This window comes from Vollenhovia emeryi, unplaced genomic scaffold (assembly GCF_000949405.1).
Source record: "Vollenhovia emeryi isolate VEMERY1.0 unplaced genomic scaffold, V.emery_V1.0 DF939590.1, whole genome shotgun sequence".
NCBI lineage: Eukaryota > Metazoa > Arthropoda > Insecta > Hymenoptera > Formicidae > Vollenhovia > Vollenhovia emeryi.
The window spans coordinates 14,732-30,782 of record NW_011966776.1 but is presented as its reverse complement, the minus strand read 5'-3'; the positions used below and the strand labels follow the sequence as shown (position 1 = coordinate 30,782).

The 16,051-nt window shown below is 47.1% G+C and overlaps 4 protein-coding genes across 4 annotated transcripts; all 4 read right to left on the bottom strand.

Moving 5' to 3' along the window:
• Positions 1–431: 431 nt before the first annotated feature.
• LOC105557156 lies at positions 432–3,180 on the bottom strand. The gene is made up of 2 exons (XM_012004325.1): positions 811–3,180; positions 432–740 (listed from the first exon to the last, which is right to left on the bottom strand). The coding sequence occupies exons 1-2, from the start codon at positions 3,178–3,180 to the stop codon at positions 432–434; spliced, it is 2,679 nt and encodes an 892-aa protein (XP_011859715.1).
• A 1,633-nt stretch (positions 3,181–4,813) lies between these two features.
• Positions 4,814–6,598, bottom strand: LOC105557155. The gene has a single exon (XM_012004324.1). It carries the CDS (start codon positions 6,596–6,598, stop codon positions 4,814–4,816), a length of 1,785 nt encoding a protein of 594 aa, XP_011859714.1.
• A 3,461-nt stretch (positions 6,599–10,059) lies between these two features.
• On the bottom strand, positions 10,060–12,450 carry LOC105557154. Its single transcript, XM_012004323.1, has one exon. The coding sequence runs from the start codon at positions 12,448–12,450 to the stop codon at positions 10,060–10,062; it is 2,391 nt and encodes a 796-aa protein (XP_011859713.1).
• Positions 12,451–13,861: 1,411 nt separating this feature from the next.
• Positions 13,862–15,387, bottom strand: LOC105557153 (F-box only protein 39-like). The gene is made up of 2 exons (XM_012004321.1): positions 15,196–15,387; positions 13,862–14,643 (listed from the first exon to the last, which is right to left on the bottom strand). The coding sequence occupies exons 1-2, from the start codon at positions 15,385–15,387 to the stop codon at positions 14,098–14,100; spliced, it is 738 nt and encodes a 245-aa protein (XP_011859711.1). The 3' UTR covers positions 13,862–14,097.
• Between the last annotated feature and the right edge of the window lie 664 nt (positions 15,388–16,051).

The following is a 16,051-nucleotide window of genomic DNA, read 5'->3' as shown; positions in this document are numbered from 1 at the left end:
CGGTGCAGAAATCCCGATCAATTTGAATTACTTTTTGTCTTAATCGGTTTTAATCGACCATTTTCGGCAGGGGAATACGTGGTTTACAACGACGTTCGTTCGTGCGCTGACGAAAGACTTCTACTACTTTCTTCTCTCTGCGCCATCTATCTAGCGCTCACAAATGTAACTTAAACTTAAAAAAGACGTTATACATAAGATACAAGACGCATAACATCTAACTAAATACGTGAACTCAATAAACTGAAAATAATTGCGAAACAATAGACATATATGCAAACAAACTCAACCAATATATTGCACGAACATACGCGCGCCTTGATGCCTTATATGGGCATCAACATCGCATTTTACATATAACAATGTGATTTCTAATCAAGTAACAAAAGAAATTATAATGTATATCAGTCTTATGAAAATATCTGAAATAGTTAATCTTCTTTAAGATTCGTAGAAGACTCAATGGGAAGTACGCTTAATTTTACGGCGGGCCTTTTAAAGACTCCTCTAGCAGTTTTTACAATAGCTGTTCTGATGATGTTATCGTCGCCGGGACAGACTTCCTGTACTCTACCCAGCATCCATCTCAACGGCGGCAGTCCATCCTCTCTACATAGCACCAGTTGACCAACCTTGAGCTGTTCGCCGCGAGTAGTATGCCGTTTGGCACGTCGTTGCAATTGTGACAGATACTCGAGCGACCAGCGTTTCCAGAAATGCTGGCGTATCTGCTCCAGCCGCTGCCATCTCGACAGACGATTTATTTTAACCTGAGTTTGGCTCAGGGTAAGAGACCAGTGAGCTGCCTACAAGAAAGTGACCTGGGGACAGATAATTCAAGTCATTAGGATCCGATGAGAGAGCGTTCAATGGTCTCGAATTGAGAATCGCTTCTATTTGTGTGACGAGTGTGGAGGCTTCCTCGAAGGTTAGTGCGGCTTCTGAAGCTACTTTGTAGAAATGACCCTTGAAAGATTTAACTGTAGCCTCCCACAAGCCACCGAAATGTGGCGCTCGGGGAGGGATAAAATGCCATCTTATTCCTTCGCTGGAAGTTGCGTCAATAATCTTGTGTTGATGATCTTCTTGAGCGAATAGCTTTCTGAGGTCTTCCAGCTCCCGATTGGCACCGACAAAGTTCGTGCCGTTGTCTGAGAACACGTCACTTGGTTTTCCTCTGCGACTGATAAAGCGTTTAAAGGCGTTAAGAAAGGCGTCCGTGCTCAGGTCCGATACGACCTCTAAATGAACAGCTTTCGTGGCCATACATACTAATACTGCAACGTAGGCCTTAATATGTTTGCTATTCTTGCGTCTTCCTTCGCGGATGAATATGGGACCACAAAAGTCTACGCCAGTAGAACTGAATGGTCTCGCAGTCGCAACTCTATGCGCCGGAAGGTTGCCCATTATTTGCTCCGATATTCGTGGTCGGGCCTTGAAACACGTGATGCACTGGCGTAGCAGTCCTTTGACCGTTCCGCGCGCCCTGATCGGCCAATATCGAAGTCGCACTGCAGCGAGTGTCGCCTCAACTCCAGCGTGAAGATTCTTCTTATGCTCATACTGAATAATTAATTTAGCTAATCTTGAGTGATGAGGTAAAAGTATAGGATGCTTAGCGTCCTGATGAAGTTCCGAATGCTCCAATCTGCCACCGACACGTAAAATGTCATCCTCATCGAGAAAAGGATTCATTGCTCTCACGCTACTTTTACGTGACATCTCGATGCCCTTTCTTAACGCTCGTAACTCCTCACAGAACGCTGTTCGTTGCTCTCTCCTGATTATACACTTTCTAGCGCATTCTATTTCTTCGGGCGACAATGGACCTGAAGCTTTAGCCTCGTTTTTCTTTGTACAGAAGCGTGCAAATCGTATGCACCTCGCAGCGACTCGAACGAGCTTCTTGAACTCAGAAAACTTGCTGAATGGATCGACATCTGCTTGAATAGGCATTGACAGAACCGTCGAGGTATCGTTTTCGTTCAGTTGACTTTCCTCCATGTCCGCGATCTCTGAATGATGCTGAACGATGATGTTCACCTGCAGCCAAGAAGGACCTCTCCACCAAAGCTGAGAGTCAGCCACTTCTCTCGGATGTGCTCCTCTTGACACTAAATCGGCTGGGTTATCCTTACTTCCTACGTGATTCCAACTGTCGACCGCGCTTAGATCCTGTATTTCGCCAACTCTGTGAGCCACGAAAACAGGTAGTTTCTTGTTAGTGGCTTTGATCCAATGCAGCACTATAGAAGAATCCGTCCAATAATAACATTTTTTTATGTCGATCTCTAGCGCATGTTTGACCTTGTCCATCAATCTTGTAAGTAACTCAGCACCACATAGCTCCAATTTCGGAATAGTGATCACTCTGACAGGAGCCACGCGAGATTTAGAACAGAGTAAATGCATTTGAATACCTCCGTGAGAATCGATGCTTCGTACATAAATACAAGCTCCATAAGCTCGCTCGCTTGCGTCACAAAATCCGTGAAGCTCGAATTGTACGTCTTTTCCATAAACGAATGCCTTGCGTTGTACTTTAAATTCGTTGAGCTCTTGTATCTTCATGACGTAATTTATCCACTCTGTATAAATCTCCGAGGGCAGCGATTCGTCCCAGTCAATCTGAAGTTTCCAGAGCTTCTGAATCATGATTTTGGCGGTCACGATCACAGGTCCCACGAGTCCAAGTGGATCAAATATCTGAGCGATACTAGATAACATTGATCTTTTGGTGCAAGCGCTTGTCTGAGGTGCTTGCACACCAATCGTATATTGTAGCACATCTTTTGACGGATTCCATTTGATGCCTAGAGTTTTAGCAGTTCCATCCTTGTCCAATTCCAGTATTGTATTGCTGATGGATGACTCAGGAAACCCTTTTAATAGTTCTTCGCTATTTGAGGTCCACTTTCTGAGTGCGAAACCTCCACCCTTGAGTAATGCCGTTATCTGAGCACGAATCGCTAACGCTTCTTCCATTGAGTTCGCTCCTGTTATTAAGTCGTCGACATAAAGGTCACGACACGCTATCTTTGCTCCTATGGGGAATCGCTCCTCTTCCATCTTCGCTAGTTGTTGTATGACCTTGGTGGCTAGGAATGAAGCTGGTGCGGTTCCGTATGTGAGTGTAATTCGTAAGTCTTGATTTCTTCTGTTGGTTGATCCCGCCATAAGATACGTTGTAGAGGGATTTGAGCCTCATTTAGCAGCACCTGCCTGTACATTTTAGCAATGTCAGCGGTCAGGGCATAGATCGAAGCTTCTAAATCGAAGTAGTATACAGAATAATTCTTGCTGCAAGACCGGACCAACCAGTAAAGCATCGTTCAACGAAATTCCGCTTGTGGTTTGACTAGACGCATCGAAAATAACTATAAGTCTTGTGGTCGCGCTCGTCTCCTTTGTAACGGAGCTATCTCTTCCCGGTACTGAATTCCGGACGGGACTCCGAAATACGTTATTACTCCGCGGAAAATAATATCAGACACGCGGTTCTGATTGACAGGCGGAAGAGTTAGTGTTCTAGTTCCGGTGTTTGACGTGCTGTGTGTCGGTAAAAGGAATCCTCCCGTTCCTCCTGTTTGCCGAATATGCTCAGCTCCAGGGCCGTCGGGAGGAAAGGGGGTAAAGATCTTACTTCGCTTAGTGGGGTAATCGCTTGGAAAGATCGGAAATAAATCGGACAGGTGTGTTACGGTAAAACAATAGGAACGCAGTTTATTCATGGATAGGATACATGAGATCGAGGAAATTACAATAGGTCCGCCCTGTGATCAAAATATAAAAGAAAAGGAATGGATTAGTATTACAATGGGTCCGCCCTGTGATTAAATACAAAAGAAAAAGGATTAGTCTGATTATCAATGTACAGGAGTACGCGGCCGGATCGGAATACGGAGTACCACTAAATAATGTGACCGGTCGGATGAATCGGAAATACAGGAATATCAGTAGGGTTATACGAAGTTATAAAAGTGTACAAAAAATACGCAACTGGAATCGAGATATATATATAATGATATTAATAGAGTACGCAACCGGGATATACTGGATACGGATAATATGCTGGCAACAAACGGGAAGGATGTCTATATGGACTCCCCTGGTCTGTTAAGGAAGGAAAGTAACGGGATTAATACTACGGAGCTTAATATTAAATCTAACGAGAAATATTTTCCCACCCAAATATTTCCCCCCTGGACTTTACACCGGTCAGGAATCAGGAAAGGAATTAGGTCAGGTCAGGAACACGCCCGAGCAGCGCCTCGGTATGCGTGAATTTCAGTAGTGATTGTACACCGAGGAGCACCCCGTTAGGTGTACGCTACTGCGGGGTTACTCCGTCCCCTCAAGACACGGCGGTACCCGTCGTCACGGGGGAAACGGAGTCAGGACGGATACAGGAGACCGGCACAGGAAAATTGTAGCATGTGTACGCCGAGGAGCACCCCGTTAGGCGTACGCTACTGCGGGACGGGGCCCACGACGGAGTAGAGCCTCCGTTGTGTGCTCCGGAATGGTATATAGCCGAAGACAGGAGCACCCATTCACTCCGGCTTATACCTGCAGTGGAGGTACCCACTGCCCGGTGTTGTCGCTCGGAGCTCCGAGGCAAAACTGAGTTAAAGCGCCTTCTCCGGAGGGGCTTTTATACCCCCCGGACGCAGGCGCGCGGGGAGAGGCGGCGGGGGTAGGCGCGGCGTTGCCGGCCGCCGTCGACGCGGCAACCGCGCGCTATCGATTTTCCTCGCGCAGCTGGTAGTGCCGTCTCTTTCTATCGGCCGCGCCTCCCCTGTCGCCTCCGTTACACCTTTATCACGCAATGATGTGGTAAGTAATATTGCACACTTGGGTTGTGAGTCAATGTTGCGCTCGATTGAAGCTCTCTCATGTGATGTAAGCTCAAGTACTCGTGTATAAATTCCGTATACTCTCTCTTCAACTCAGAATCCCGATTCAACTTACGTTCCAAAGTCACGAATCTCTTCAGTGCAATATCCTTTGAATCACCTAACTTCTGCAGTAGCTCCGGTCTAGTTGGCATGGTTACGATGAATCTACCTTCAGAGTTGCGCCTGTAGGTTTGTGCGAAATGTTCCTCGCAGATGCGCTCCTCAGGAGTTCGCGTGTTTTGTCGCTCCGCACGCTCGACCTGCCAAAAGCGTGCGAGACTTGAGTTGAGTTGCTCGTTGACCGATAGATTGCATATTGTCGCATTCCTTGGCTGGTCGTGAACCATAAAGTTGCCAGAAACCACCCAACCGAGCAGCGTTTTCTGCCAAGCTGGTTGACAATTTGAAAGCTTGATCTTTCCAATGCACAGTAAGTCCAAGAAGATTTCTGCACCGAGTAATATATCCACGTCGGCTGGACGATCGAATTCAGGGTCCGCCAATGTAATGCCGTCCGGGATCTGCAAGTTGCGAATGTTAAGACGATTTACTGGAATATCTTGTGTTATTTTCTCAATTATTAGGCAATCAAGCTTGGCCTGGAAGCCGTTGATCCTTGATTGTATTGTCACTTTTGCGAGTCCACGTGTCTGAGTCGCCAAATCGCCCACGCCAAAGATTGGTATGTTTGTAACGTATTGCTTGACACCTAGTTTCTTGACACACTTAGAGGTGATGAAGCAAGACTGCGATCCACTATCCAAGAGTGCTCGGCACGGCTGCAAAGCGCCTCTTATGTCCACGACGTTGATTACTGCCGTCGCGAGAATTACCTGTCTATCTGGTCCGATAGAGGCATGATTCACCGTTGTGGATATCACGCCTTCTTTATCCGGGGGCGTAGATGTCTTCTTGGAATCCGATTCAAGCTGCGTAGTTGTTTGTTCCAAATGGAGCAACGTGTTGTGTCGTTTATGGCATTTTCGACAGGATCCCGAAGTGCATTGCTTCGCCTGGTGAGACGCTGCTTTGAGACAATTTAAACACAACTTACGAGACTTCGCTTCCTTTATACGCTGATCCACCTCTAGATCCAGGTAACTAGCGCATTTGAAAATAGGATGGTCTCCCTTTGCGCAATAAGCACACATGATGTTTGTTGTCGCCACGTGCACCGTTGTGCCTTTATTTTTGTCTGATTTATTCACCTTCTGCATATTGAACGCAGTCCGCTGACTTCGAGATGACGCTTCCAATGCTCGGCATCGTTGTGTTAGAAACTCCGTCAATTGATTGAAGGTAGGCATTTCACCTCTCTTGATGGTGGTTTCCCACTCCTTGTTCGTGATGGGATCCATTCTACTTGTTACTAGATGGATTAAGAGATCGTCCCACTGATGTGTCGGCCTCTTCAATGCCTTGAGTGCTCGTATATGTTTGAGCATATTATCTAACAACTGCCGTAACTCGAAATAATTCTCCTTTGTAAGCATAGGCTGCTCGAACAATGCTTTGACGTGCTTCTGTATTATTAAGCTGTCGTCATTGTACCTGTCCTTAAGCATTTTCCAGGCCTCACTATAATTCGCGTCCGATGCCTCCAGAGAACTAATAATGTCCTTGGCTTCATGCGTCAAAGCCGACAAAAGATACTGCATTTTTTGTACGTTAGGCAGCGTCGTATTTTCATGGATCATGCTTGTAAACATATTTCTAAAGGGAATCCATTCCTCAAATTTTCCTGAAAAGTATAAATGTTTAGAGTTACGTAGGATCGGTGCACGCACAATGAGTTCAATTTCTACTACTCCGATTAGATGAAGATTCACTGAGTTTATTTTCAGATTATAATTATACTTATAACGTCGATTACACTTAGAGTAGATGACGGAGCGTTGTCTCGGACAGAAGTCGATCGAGAGCAACGGACTGATTTCAACTAACGCTGTATGTGTAGAGTCAGCTGACGCGCCGAGGGAAGAGGTGCGCGCGGTGGAGCAAACGCCGAAAGAAAAACGTGTAAACATGACGCGGGTTTAAATGAAGGTGAGGTGAATTCGGTGAACGCTATTTATAGATGGAGAGAAGGAGACAGAGATGTGAGACGAAGATCGAAGGGAATTGAATTCTATTTAATGAAAAGTCTTAACATTACCGCCCGCTTCAGGGGCGTGGTAGACGTCGCTGATAACATTAACATCTATAAGGAAATGGAGCGCAATGAGTAAACTGAATGATGAGCAGGAGGGTAAGAGTGACCATGAGACAGGACAGAAACGATGAGATTGCTGATGAAATTGGGACAGAGTATTGATAGTAACACATTGAAGCTGAAGAGCGCGATATTGCGTTAACGTTCGATAGGAAGTGGACAGAGCTTCACGATCGGCCTTTTAAATTCTGAAGCGGCGGTTCGAACGGTGACTACGCGTACAAGGCCGTCAGACCCCGGATGGGTGGCGATTACGCGTGCGAGAGGCCATTTGGCAGGAGGGAATCGCTCGTCAAGAACTAGGACGAGATCGCCGATTTGCAATGGCCTGGTAGAGAGATGCCACTTGTTCCTGGTTTGTAAGCGTTGCAGGTACTCCGTTGACCACCGAGTCCAGAATCTGTCCGTCAATTGTCGGATGAGTTGCCAGCGAGATAGGCGAGAGGTTGGCACATCATCGAGTGGCGGTTCAGGCAGCAGAATAAGTGGCTCGCCGATAAGGAAGTGAGCCGGAGTGAGCGCGCTGACGTCGTCAGGGTCGTCGGACAGCGTGCTGATTGGTCGAGAGTTCAGCACGGCTTCGACTTGAGTGAGGAGAGTGATGAACTCTTCATAGGTAAGAACTGTGGTACCTAGCAGTCGTCTGAGATGGAATTTTGCGGATTTGACAGCGGCTTCCCATTTGCCTCCAAAATGTGGAGCGGAGGGAGGATTGAATTTCCACTCCGTTCCGTCAGCGGCTAACAAATGAGCGAGTTCCGCGGCATCCTTCGAAGCAGAGCTGAATAAGCGGCGGAGTTCCGCGTCTGCTCCAACGAAATTGGTTCCGCAATCACTTGTGATAGTGGCGCATCGTCCTCGTCGGGCGATGAATCGTCGATATGCTGCTAGGAAACCTTGAGTCGAATAATCGGTCGCAAGGTCGAGGTGCACTGCGGAGGTGGCAAAGCAGACGAACACGATTAAATAAGCCTTGTATGTCCGGGATGCTCAACCTCGCCAAGTTCGAAGCGTGTAAGGTCCCGTGTAGTCAACGCCTGAATGCAAGAAGGGGCGCGTAGGTGTGACGCGCGATGAAGGAAGTGAGCCCATCATCTCCTGAGCTGTTGCTGCGCGATGTCGTGCACAGCGAACGCAGCGGCGAATGTATGAGCTGACTGGGGCGCGTCCTCCGAGTATCCAGTAGTACCTTCGCAAGGTAGCTAAAACAATCTGAGTTCCGCCATGCAGCGTTCGATGATGGATATCTGCAATGACAAGACGAGAGAATGGAGAATCACGAGGAAGGATAGCAGGATGTTTCACGTCAGGATCGAGCAGCGAGTTCTTCAATCGTCCTCCGACGCGAAGAATTCCCTAAGTGTCGACGAAGGGAGATAATTTCAGGAGTGGATGTGACCTTGACAATGGCGCTGTCTTTGAGAAAGATTTTAATTCCTGACTAAAATAAGCGCGTTGCGTCTCCTTGAGCCAGAAGGTTCGAGCGTGAAGAAGTTCTTCGGGATGCAGAGTGTTGGTTGAATGATGATTGACCTTCTTGAAAATGGCGGCACTGCGCTGGACCCAAGCGGTGATACGAAGAAGATGATCGAGGCTGGAAAAGCTGTCAATGAGTGTCCAGTATGACAGAGGCGGACTCACCGTAACAGCTAGAACCCCTTTGTGTCGTCTTTCTTCGAGATTCACATCGGCGGAAATCGGCGGAAAGGTAGATGGCCACCCGGCTGACGGGCCTTGAAGCCAAGCTGGGTCATGCCACCATAAGGAATGAGCTTGAAGCTGCCTTGGAGAGTCCACGAGAGACGCAGTCGGCTGGATTTTCGGTACCGGCGACGTGATGCCAACAAGCGTCTGGAACGAGCTCCTAAATCACTGCGACTCGATTAGCTACGAACTCTTGCCACTGTGAAGGATGACCACGAATCCAAGCTAAACTGACACTGGAGTCGACCCATAGATGAACCGGAATGCCTTGAAGTTGAAGGATAATCCGAATGCGCGCCATGAGACGCGAGAGAAGTACCGCTGCGGCTAGTTCGAGGCGAGGAATGGTCTGCTTCTTCAGAGGCGCGACTTTGCTTTTTGCGACTAGAAGATTGACCTCAGCGTCCGCGGAGTTGACCGGAGTGCGCAGGTAGAGCACCGCGCCAAGAGCGTCCTGAGAGGCGTCCGCAAATCCATGAAATTCGAGACCTTGAGGATTGGATGAGGTGCCGAGCCAGCGAGGAATCGAATACTCAGAAACACTTCTTAGCTCCTCCTCAAACTGAATCCAGTGGAGCTCGAGAGGTGGTGGCAACGGATCATCCCATTCCAGGTTTGACCTCCAAAGCTGTTGAATAAATATCTTGCCGATGATAGTAAGAGGAGCGAGCCAACCGAGAGGATCAAATAGCTGAGCTATTCGAGAGAGGATTGATCGTTTGGTGAGCTTGCTGATTGGTGCGGAGTTGTTGACGTGGAACTGAAAGGAATCGGACGCTGGGTGCCACGTAAGTCCAAGCGTTCGAGCTTCGGAATGAAGCTCGAGAGTTGACGAGCTCGTTGTGGAAGCCGAGAGATTTTGAAGAATGTATCGTAGTTGGCTGACCACTTCTGCAGCTTGAAGCCGCCCGCCTTGAGGAGCTCGACTAACTGAAGGACCTTGACTTGTGCCTCTTGCAGATTATCGGCACCTGAGAGAATATCGTCCACGTAAATCGCTGTTCGCACGATGTTGGCAACTTGCGGGTGGAGGTGTTCTTCATCCGTAGCGAGTTGCTGAAGAACTCGCAGGGCCAGGTAAGGTGCACAAGTCAATCCATACGTTACGGTGCAGAGTTGATAACTGCGAGGTGAATCCGTGGAGCTCCAGAGAATCTGCTGATACTGTCGATCATCAGGATGTATCACGATCTGCCGATACATCTTCTCGATGTCGGCGGCAAATGCGAAAGCGTGCATTCTTCAGCGCAAGATGACTGCGTCGAGATCGAGTTGAAGCTTCGGACCGGCGTGTAGGCAGTCATTGAGTGAGATTCCGGAGGTGGTGCGTGCTGATCCATTGAAGACGACGCGCAACTTAGTAGTCGAGCTGGCTTCACGCAAAACCCCGTGATGAGGCAGGAAAACCGATGTGCTGCCGTGGTGAGATGAAGACGAGATCGGTGTCATATGGCCTAAATTTGCATACTCTTCCATGAACTCGGAGTAGAGCTTCCCGAAAGCCTCGTCACGGAGAATGCGTTGACGGACTCTCGCGAAGGATCGTTGAGCTGCTGTTAGAGAAGAGCCGAGTTGAGTGGAGGTTGATCGGAAGGGCAACCGAACAATATATCGACCGGTGTCATCCCGAGAATGCGTGGTACGAAAATGATCTTCACACGCTTGCTCTTCCGGAGTGATGAAGGAGGATGTGATCGATGTGACATCCTCTTGTTCCCAGAATTTTTGTAACGTATCGTGAAGATCGAGGTCGGAAGGAGTGCCGCAGGAGAGGATTGAAACTGTGCGAGACGATGATGACGAAGAGTTAAGCGGCCCTGACACGATCCAGCCCAATGTGGTATTTTGAGCGACGAGTGAATTAAACGGGTCGCGTTTAATGTCGCCGAGTAGCAAGGAACCGTAGATATCGGCTCCGAGGATGATGTCTATTGAACCTGGTGTAGCGAAGTCCGGATCAGCCAACTGCAGGTCGTTAAGATGCTTCCATGAAGTCGTAACAGGACTTGAGGGTATGCGGCCCGTGAGCTTTGGAATTATGAACGTCGAAACTGCAATTTCCATTGACGGGTCGTAGCGTGATCGAAGTTTCACAGTCACGACGCCCCTTGAGGTACCGATATTGTGAGCGCCTACACCCATAATTGAAACAGATGAACGTGCGCGCGGAAGCTGTAATAGCTGTACGAGTGACTCCCGGATAAGTGATATCTCAGATCCTTGATCCAAGAGAGCTCTTGCCTTTACGCTATCTCCCTTCTCGTTGATGAGAGTGACAGAGGCGGTAGCCAACAACACTCGAGAGTGGTTTTGAAGAGCGGCAGCAGAATGTGAGTACAAGGCCGTTAACGTTGATAAGGGGGCTGATGACGTGGTCTTCGGTGAACTCGTGGAAGCTGTGTCCGTAGAAGTACCTGCGACGGATGTTGTCGTGGAGGGCACTGCTGCGTCCCGATGAAGCAAGGTGTGATGCTGACCCTTGCATTTTCGACATCGTTTTAAAGATCGACACTCGCTTAATTTGTGTGAGCCTAAACAATTAAAGCAGAGTGACTTTTGAGACACGAGATTCTGCCGCTCCAATAATGGTTTGGCTGAAAATTCCGAGCACGATGCAATATAATGAGAGGCACCACAGTAGGAACAGCCAGATTGATTGACGGCAGTGGCGTGAGAGCGAGCTGACGGTTTGGATTTGCTGCTCGACTTCGGCGATGAGGTTGTCGTGCCAAGAGAGCGGGATTGAACGGACTCGAGGGCTCGAATCCTTCCTTCCAAAAAGGTTTCCAGTTGGGCTAAGGTTGCGAGTTTCTGCGATGTTCCCAGATCAAGCTCCCAGGCTTCAAGGGTCTTCGCGTCGAGGCGCCGAGTGACGAAGTAAACGATGAGTACATCCCACGACTTCGTTGGTAGTCCGAGAGACTCTAAAGCGCCCAATACCTCTCTGGTGGTGGAGAGCAATAATTTTAACTCCGTGCTTGATTTTTGTGTAATTGGCTTGAGGTTAAACAAACGGTCGAGATTAGTCGTTGCAATGACGCGTTTGTTTTCATATCGGTCGGTGAGAGCACTCCACGCGCGTTCAAAACTCTCTGAGGTCACCGGAATGTTAGCGATGTGTCGAGCGGCTTCTCCGGTTACTTGCGACTTTAAATAATGTAGCTTCTCTACCGCAGCTATCTCGGTGTTGAAGATCACCATCGATTTAAAGAGATCGCGAAAGGGCGGCCACTCCTGGTATTCGCCAGAAAATTTAGGCAAGCTGATCTTCGGTAAGGCTCGACCCATGCTTGATTGAGCTTTAGCGCTACCTGATTGGGATAACTGAGTGGAAAGAAATTCACGGAGCATGAAGATACCGGCTCGCGAACTGAAATAAGCCTCTTCGCAGGTCGCGTAAAGGTCATCTGCGAAATAGGGAAGCTTACGTGTTTCCTCCGTTCGAGCGCCAACCAGAGTATCGTGATTGTCCTGGAATCGTTCCCAATAACTATCGAGAGACTTGATGCGAGCGTCGAGATTATGAGAATTAAGCTTTTCCTCTCCTTTCTTTTTTGCATTGGCAAGTGCTCGAGAGATAAGGCCGAACAAATTGTTTTGTTTCTCGATGACTGCTCCGAAAGTTGTTGACATCGTGAACTGGTGACTCACAAGGTGACAAGAACACTGATATCACTTAATTCGAATTAGCGGTTAGAGAATAATTGGTACTAGTTGCGAAATGCCGCGTGAAGGTTTTCACCAATCGTATTGTTCACTGCTTGATTGAGAAGGAAAGAGAAAAGTCTTATAAGAGCACGAGAGACCGATCACGCGCGACGAGAAAGCAAGAGCGCGAGTTAGGGCGATGAGCGATCCGAAAAGGTGACGAGGATCGTCCGAAGAAGATCCGGCTCGAAGGACCTTAAATGTTTAGAGTTACGTAGGATCGGTGCACGCACAATGAGTTCAATTTCTACTACTCCGATTAGATGAAGATTCACTGAGTTTATTTTCAGATTATAATTATACTTATAACGTCGATTACACTTAGAGTAGATGACGGAGCGTTGTCTCGGACAGAAGTCGATCGAGAGCAACGGACTGATTTCAACTAACGCTGTATGTGTAGAGTCAGCTGACGCGCCGAGGGAAGAGGTGCGCGCGGTGGAGCAAACGCCGAAAGAAAAACGTGTAAACATGACGCGGGTTTAAATGAAGGTGAGGTGAATTCGGTGAACGCTATTTATAGATGGAGAGAAGGAGACAGAGATGTGAGACGAAGATCGAAGGGAATTGAATTCTATTTAATGAAAAGTCTTAACAAGTAGGCAACGTAACACGCGGTAATTTTAAGTGTTCGTTTGGAATAGTACTTGCCTGCGAAGTGGGCGTGCCCTCTCTATGACTTGATGTATCTGTCGTTATATTAATTTGGCGGGATGCTTGAGCTGCCCTTTCGGCTGCGCTCTTCTCCTCGATCAAAGTTTCCAGCTCAACGGTGACTGCGAAATATCTGCTCTCGAATGTGTTTCTTTCCGCGAGGTGAATCGGCTCGTTAGCTTCCTCGGGCTCGAGTTGTTCGATCGCTGCTTGTGCTTCATTGAAAGATCCCCACAGCTCACTTGCCTTTCGTAAACGCTGACGCAACTCAATTATTGATACGTCTGGAACGCTTAACCCGGCTAAGTATGTACTGACTCGCGTGAGACTTCCCTTTACTTGCTTGCGTGTGGCCTTGAATGCCCTTAGATTCCCTGCTGCGTCGGTCATTGTTGTTGTGTGACGTTGAGACCGTCACTTGCTCGACAATGCCTACCACTCGGGTATGTCTAATGTTCACGAGAGGCTAATATGCAAATTCACTCTCGGAACGATCGTGTCTTTCGTCTAACCTCAATCGCGTGCGGCGAGGTGCACGATAAGATGGCAACTCTCCTGGTAGCGCCACACATGCGCGAACGAGTCTTTGTGATTTCGTACGCGGATCGTTGCTTCGAGGTTAGGGGCACGAACTTGCGCCGCCTTTTCAGATGTATCCGGCTCGAAGGACCAAAGTATGTAGTGTCCTCATGCGAGGACTGGTGCTCGGCACGTATTAATTGACCTTTCACACTGTTTAAGGTTTAGATTTAATATTTATTTGGATACTGAATACGTGGCTTACAACGACGTTCGTTCGTGCGCTGACGAAAGACTTCTACTACTTTCTTCTCTCTGCGCCATCTATCTAGCGCTCACAAATGTAACTTAAACTTAAAAAAGACGTTATACATAAGATACAAGACGCATAACATCTAACTAAATACGTGAACTCAATAAACTGAAAATAATTGCGAAACAATAGACATATATGCAAACAAACTCAACCAATATATTGCACGAAAGAGTAGGACCGATAACTCTGTCTCCCAAAATACCTGCCCAGAAGTTTAGCTTCCATCTATGTTGGAAGCTACGCGTGCGGGTCACGCGTGGATTTATAACATCATAATAATGTTCGTTGTGACAATTAAATAGACCAGTGCGCGTAAATAATGATTCGTCGGTCCACATAATATTAGCCAGAAAGTTTTCATCGGCTTCATTATTTTGTAGAAGCCAGCGACAGAAATTCACTCTGGCATGGTGATCTCTGGCATTTAATTCCTGTACTTTTGTACGATGGAACGGGTACAACAATTCACTTTTTAGTACTCTGTGAACCATTACGTGATTAATGCCTAATGCAAGAAAATCGGCGCCCGCCTCGGCTTGAGTGTTGTACCTGATCCTGATCTGCCTTGGCGAAATATACGGCCGCGAAAACGCGAGCTCCAGGCTGCGCATATGCTGTCCATATTTCGCCTGTCAATAAATAAACGTAAATAAATAAATTGATATTACGTCGGCATTTATGCAGATAACTGTCGAGCAGTACGACATGATAAAATTTCTAGTTAGGATACCCTTATGAAAAAATACACTCAATCATACGTTGACGGTCCAAAATAACCATCAAATTGAGTGTAAACCTTCATGAAACACTCGATTATGAAGGTTTACACTCAATTTGATGGTTATTTCGGACCGTCAATGTATGATTGAGTGTATTTTTTCATAAGGGTAGTTTTCGAAGCGACGATTAGACCGGAGATCGATGAGGACTCCTCGACAGATTCTTCGAGAAAGTTTAATTTTATAAAAATATTGTATTACAGAGCGAGTGTCTTTTCACTACCGAAATATTTATTCCCATCCTTTGCCTCTATTTTCCAAAGTGGATTGGTTTCTTCTCGAGCTGTATTTTGTTCTTCAAGCTTACACTTTCGATTTTGCTCTATCTTAAATTCTACCGTGACTCAATTAAGTTAAATTCGCCGGGAAGAAACTCTCGTGGATGACGGAAAATTGTCTTACGGCTAGCTCTCCTGCTAGTGGAAAGTCGCCACGCAGATCGCGATCGATGAGGACTGTGACGGATCGCCAGAGCACGGGTGAGGACAGCGAGCGATTCCATGACCGGCAGACCTGGCTGACGCTGGCGCGATCGGCGCGATCGAGATGGCCGAATATCTGTGTTAATATCAGCTCAGGTAACTGATCCCACATCTCCCGCCTTCAGCTTGACCCGTCCTCATCTCTTCTAGGCGGTCGTTGGCCTAAATTACCGTTGGTCGTTTTATTCGGGTCCCGTTGCCGAACTTCGTCAATTGCTCTTGTCACAAGCGATCGATCACAAACAAGTGGACTGAAGTGTGTCCCGAAATGATGAAAGAATTTATTTCATACATCGGACACGTCATGTCTCATTAATTAATTAATTACAAAGTATAACAATATATAACATCAATATAAATGCAATATAACACGCGTGTGTTTACGCCATGTGTTTTACAATTAGAATAGTTTCTAGTGTTTTTCCTTTATTATATGTATAGTTGAATACTTTAAAAGTTACAACATACTTGTAATAAAATATTATAACCAACTTTGTCAATTTTAAAGATATTTCGAATTTACTTGCACCATGTATTTTAAATTGGTTCTGATTAAATCTGGTGGTAATTATGCATAAAAGGGGCCTCCTCTCCGATTTGCTTCATTTTTAAATATGTTGTTGGGGATGTCTTCCCGAGTCATTTCATATATATATATATATATATATATATATAAGGGCCGGACTCAAATAGTTTCGGAGATACAGGCTGAGAAAGTTGATTAAACACGTAAGTCGCAAGTGTTTTTGGCACGGCGCGCTGCGCGCGCCCACCCC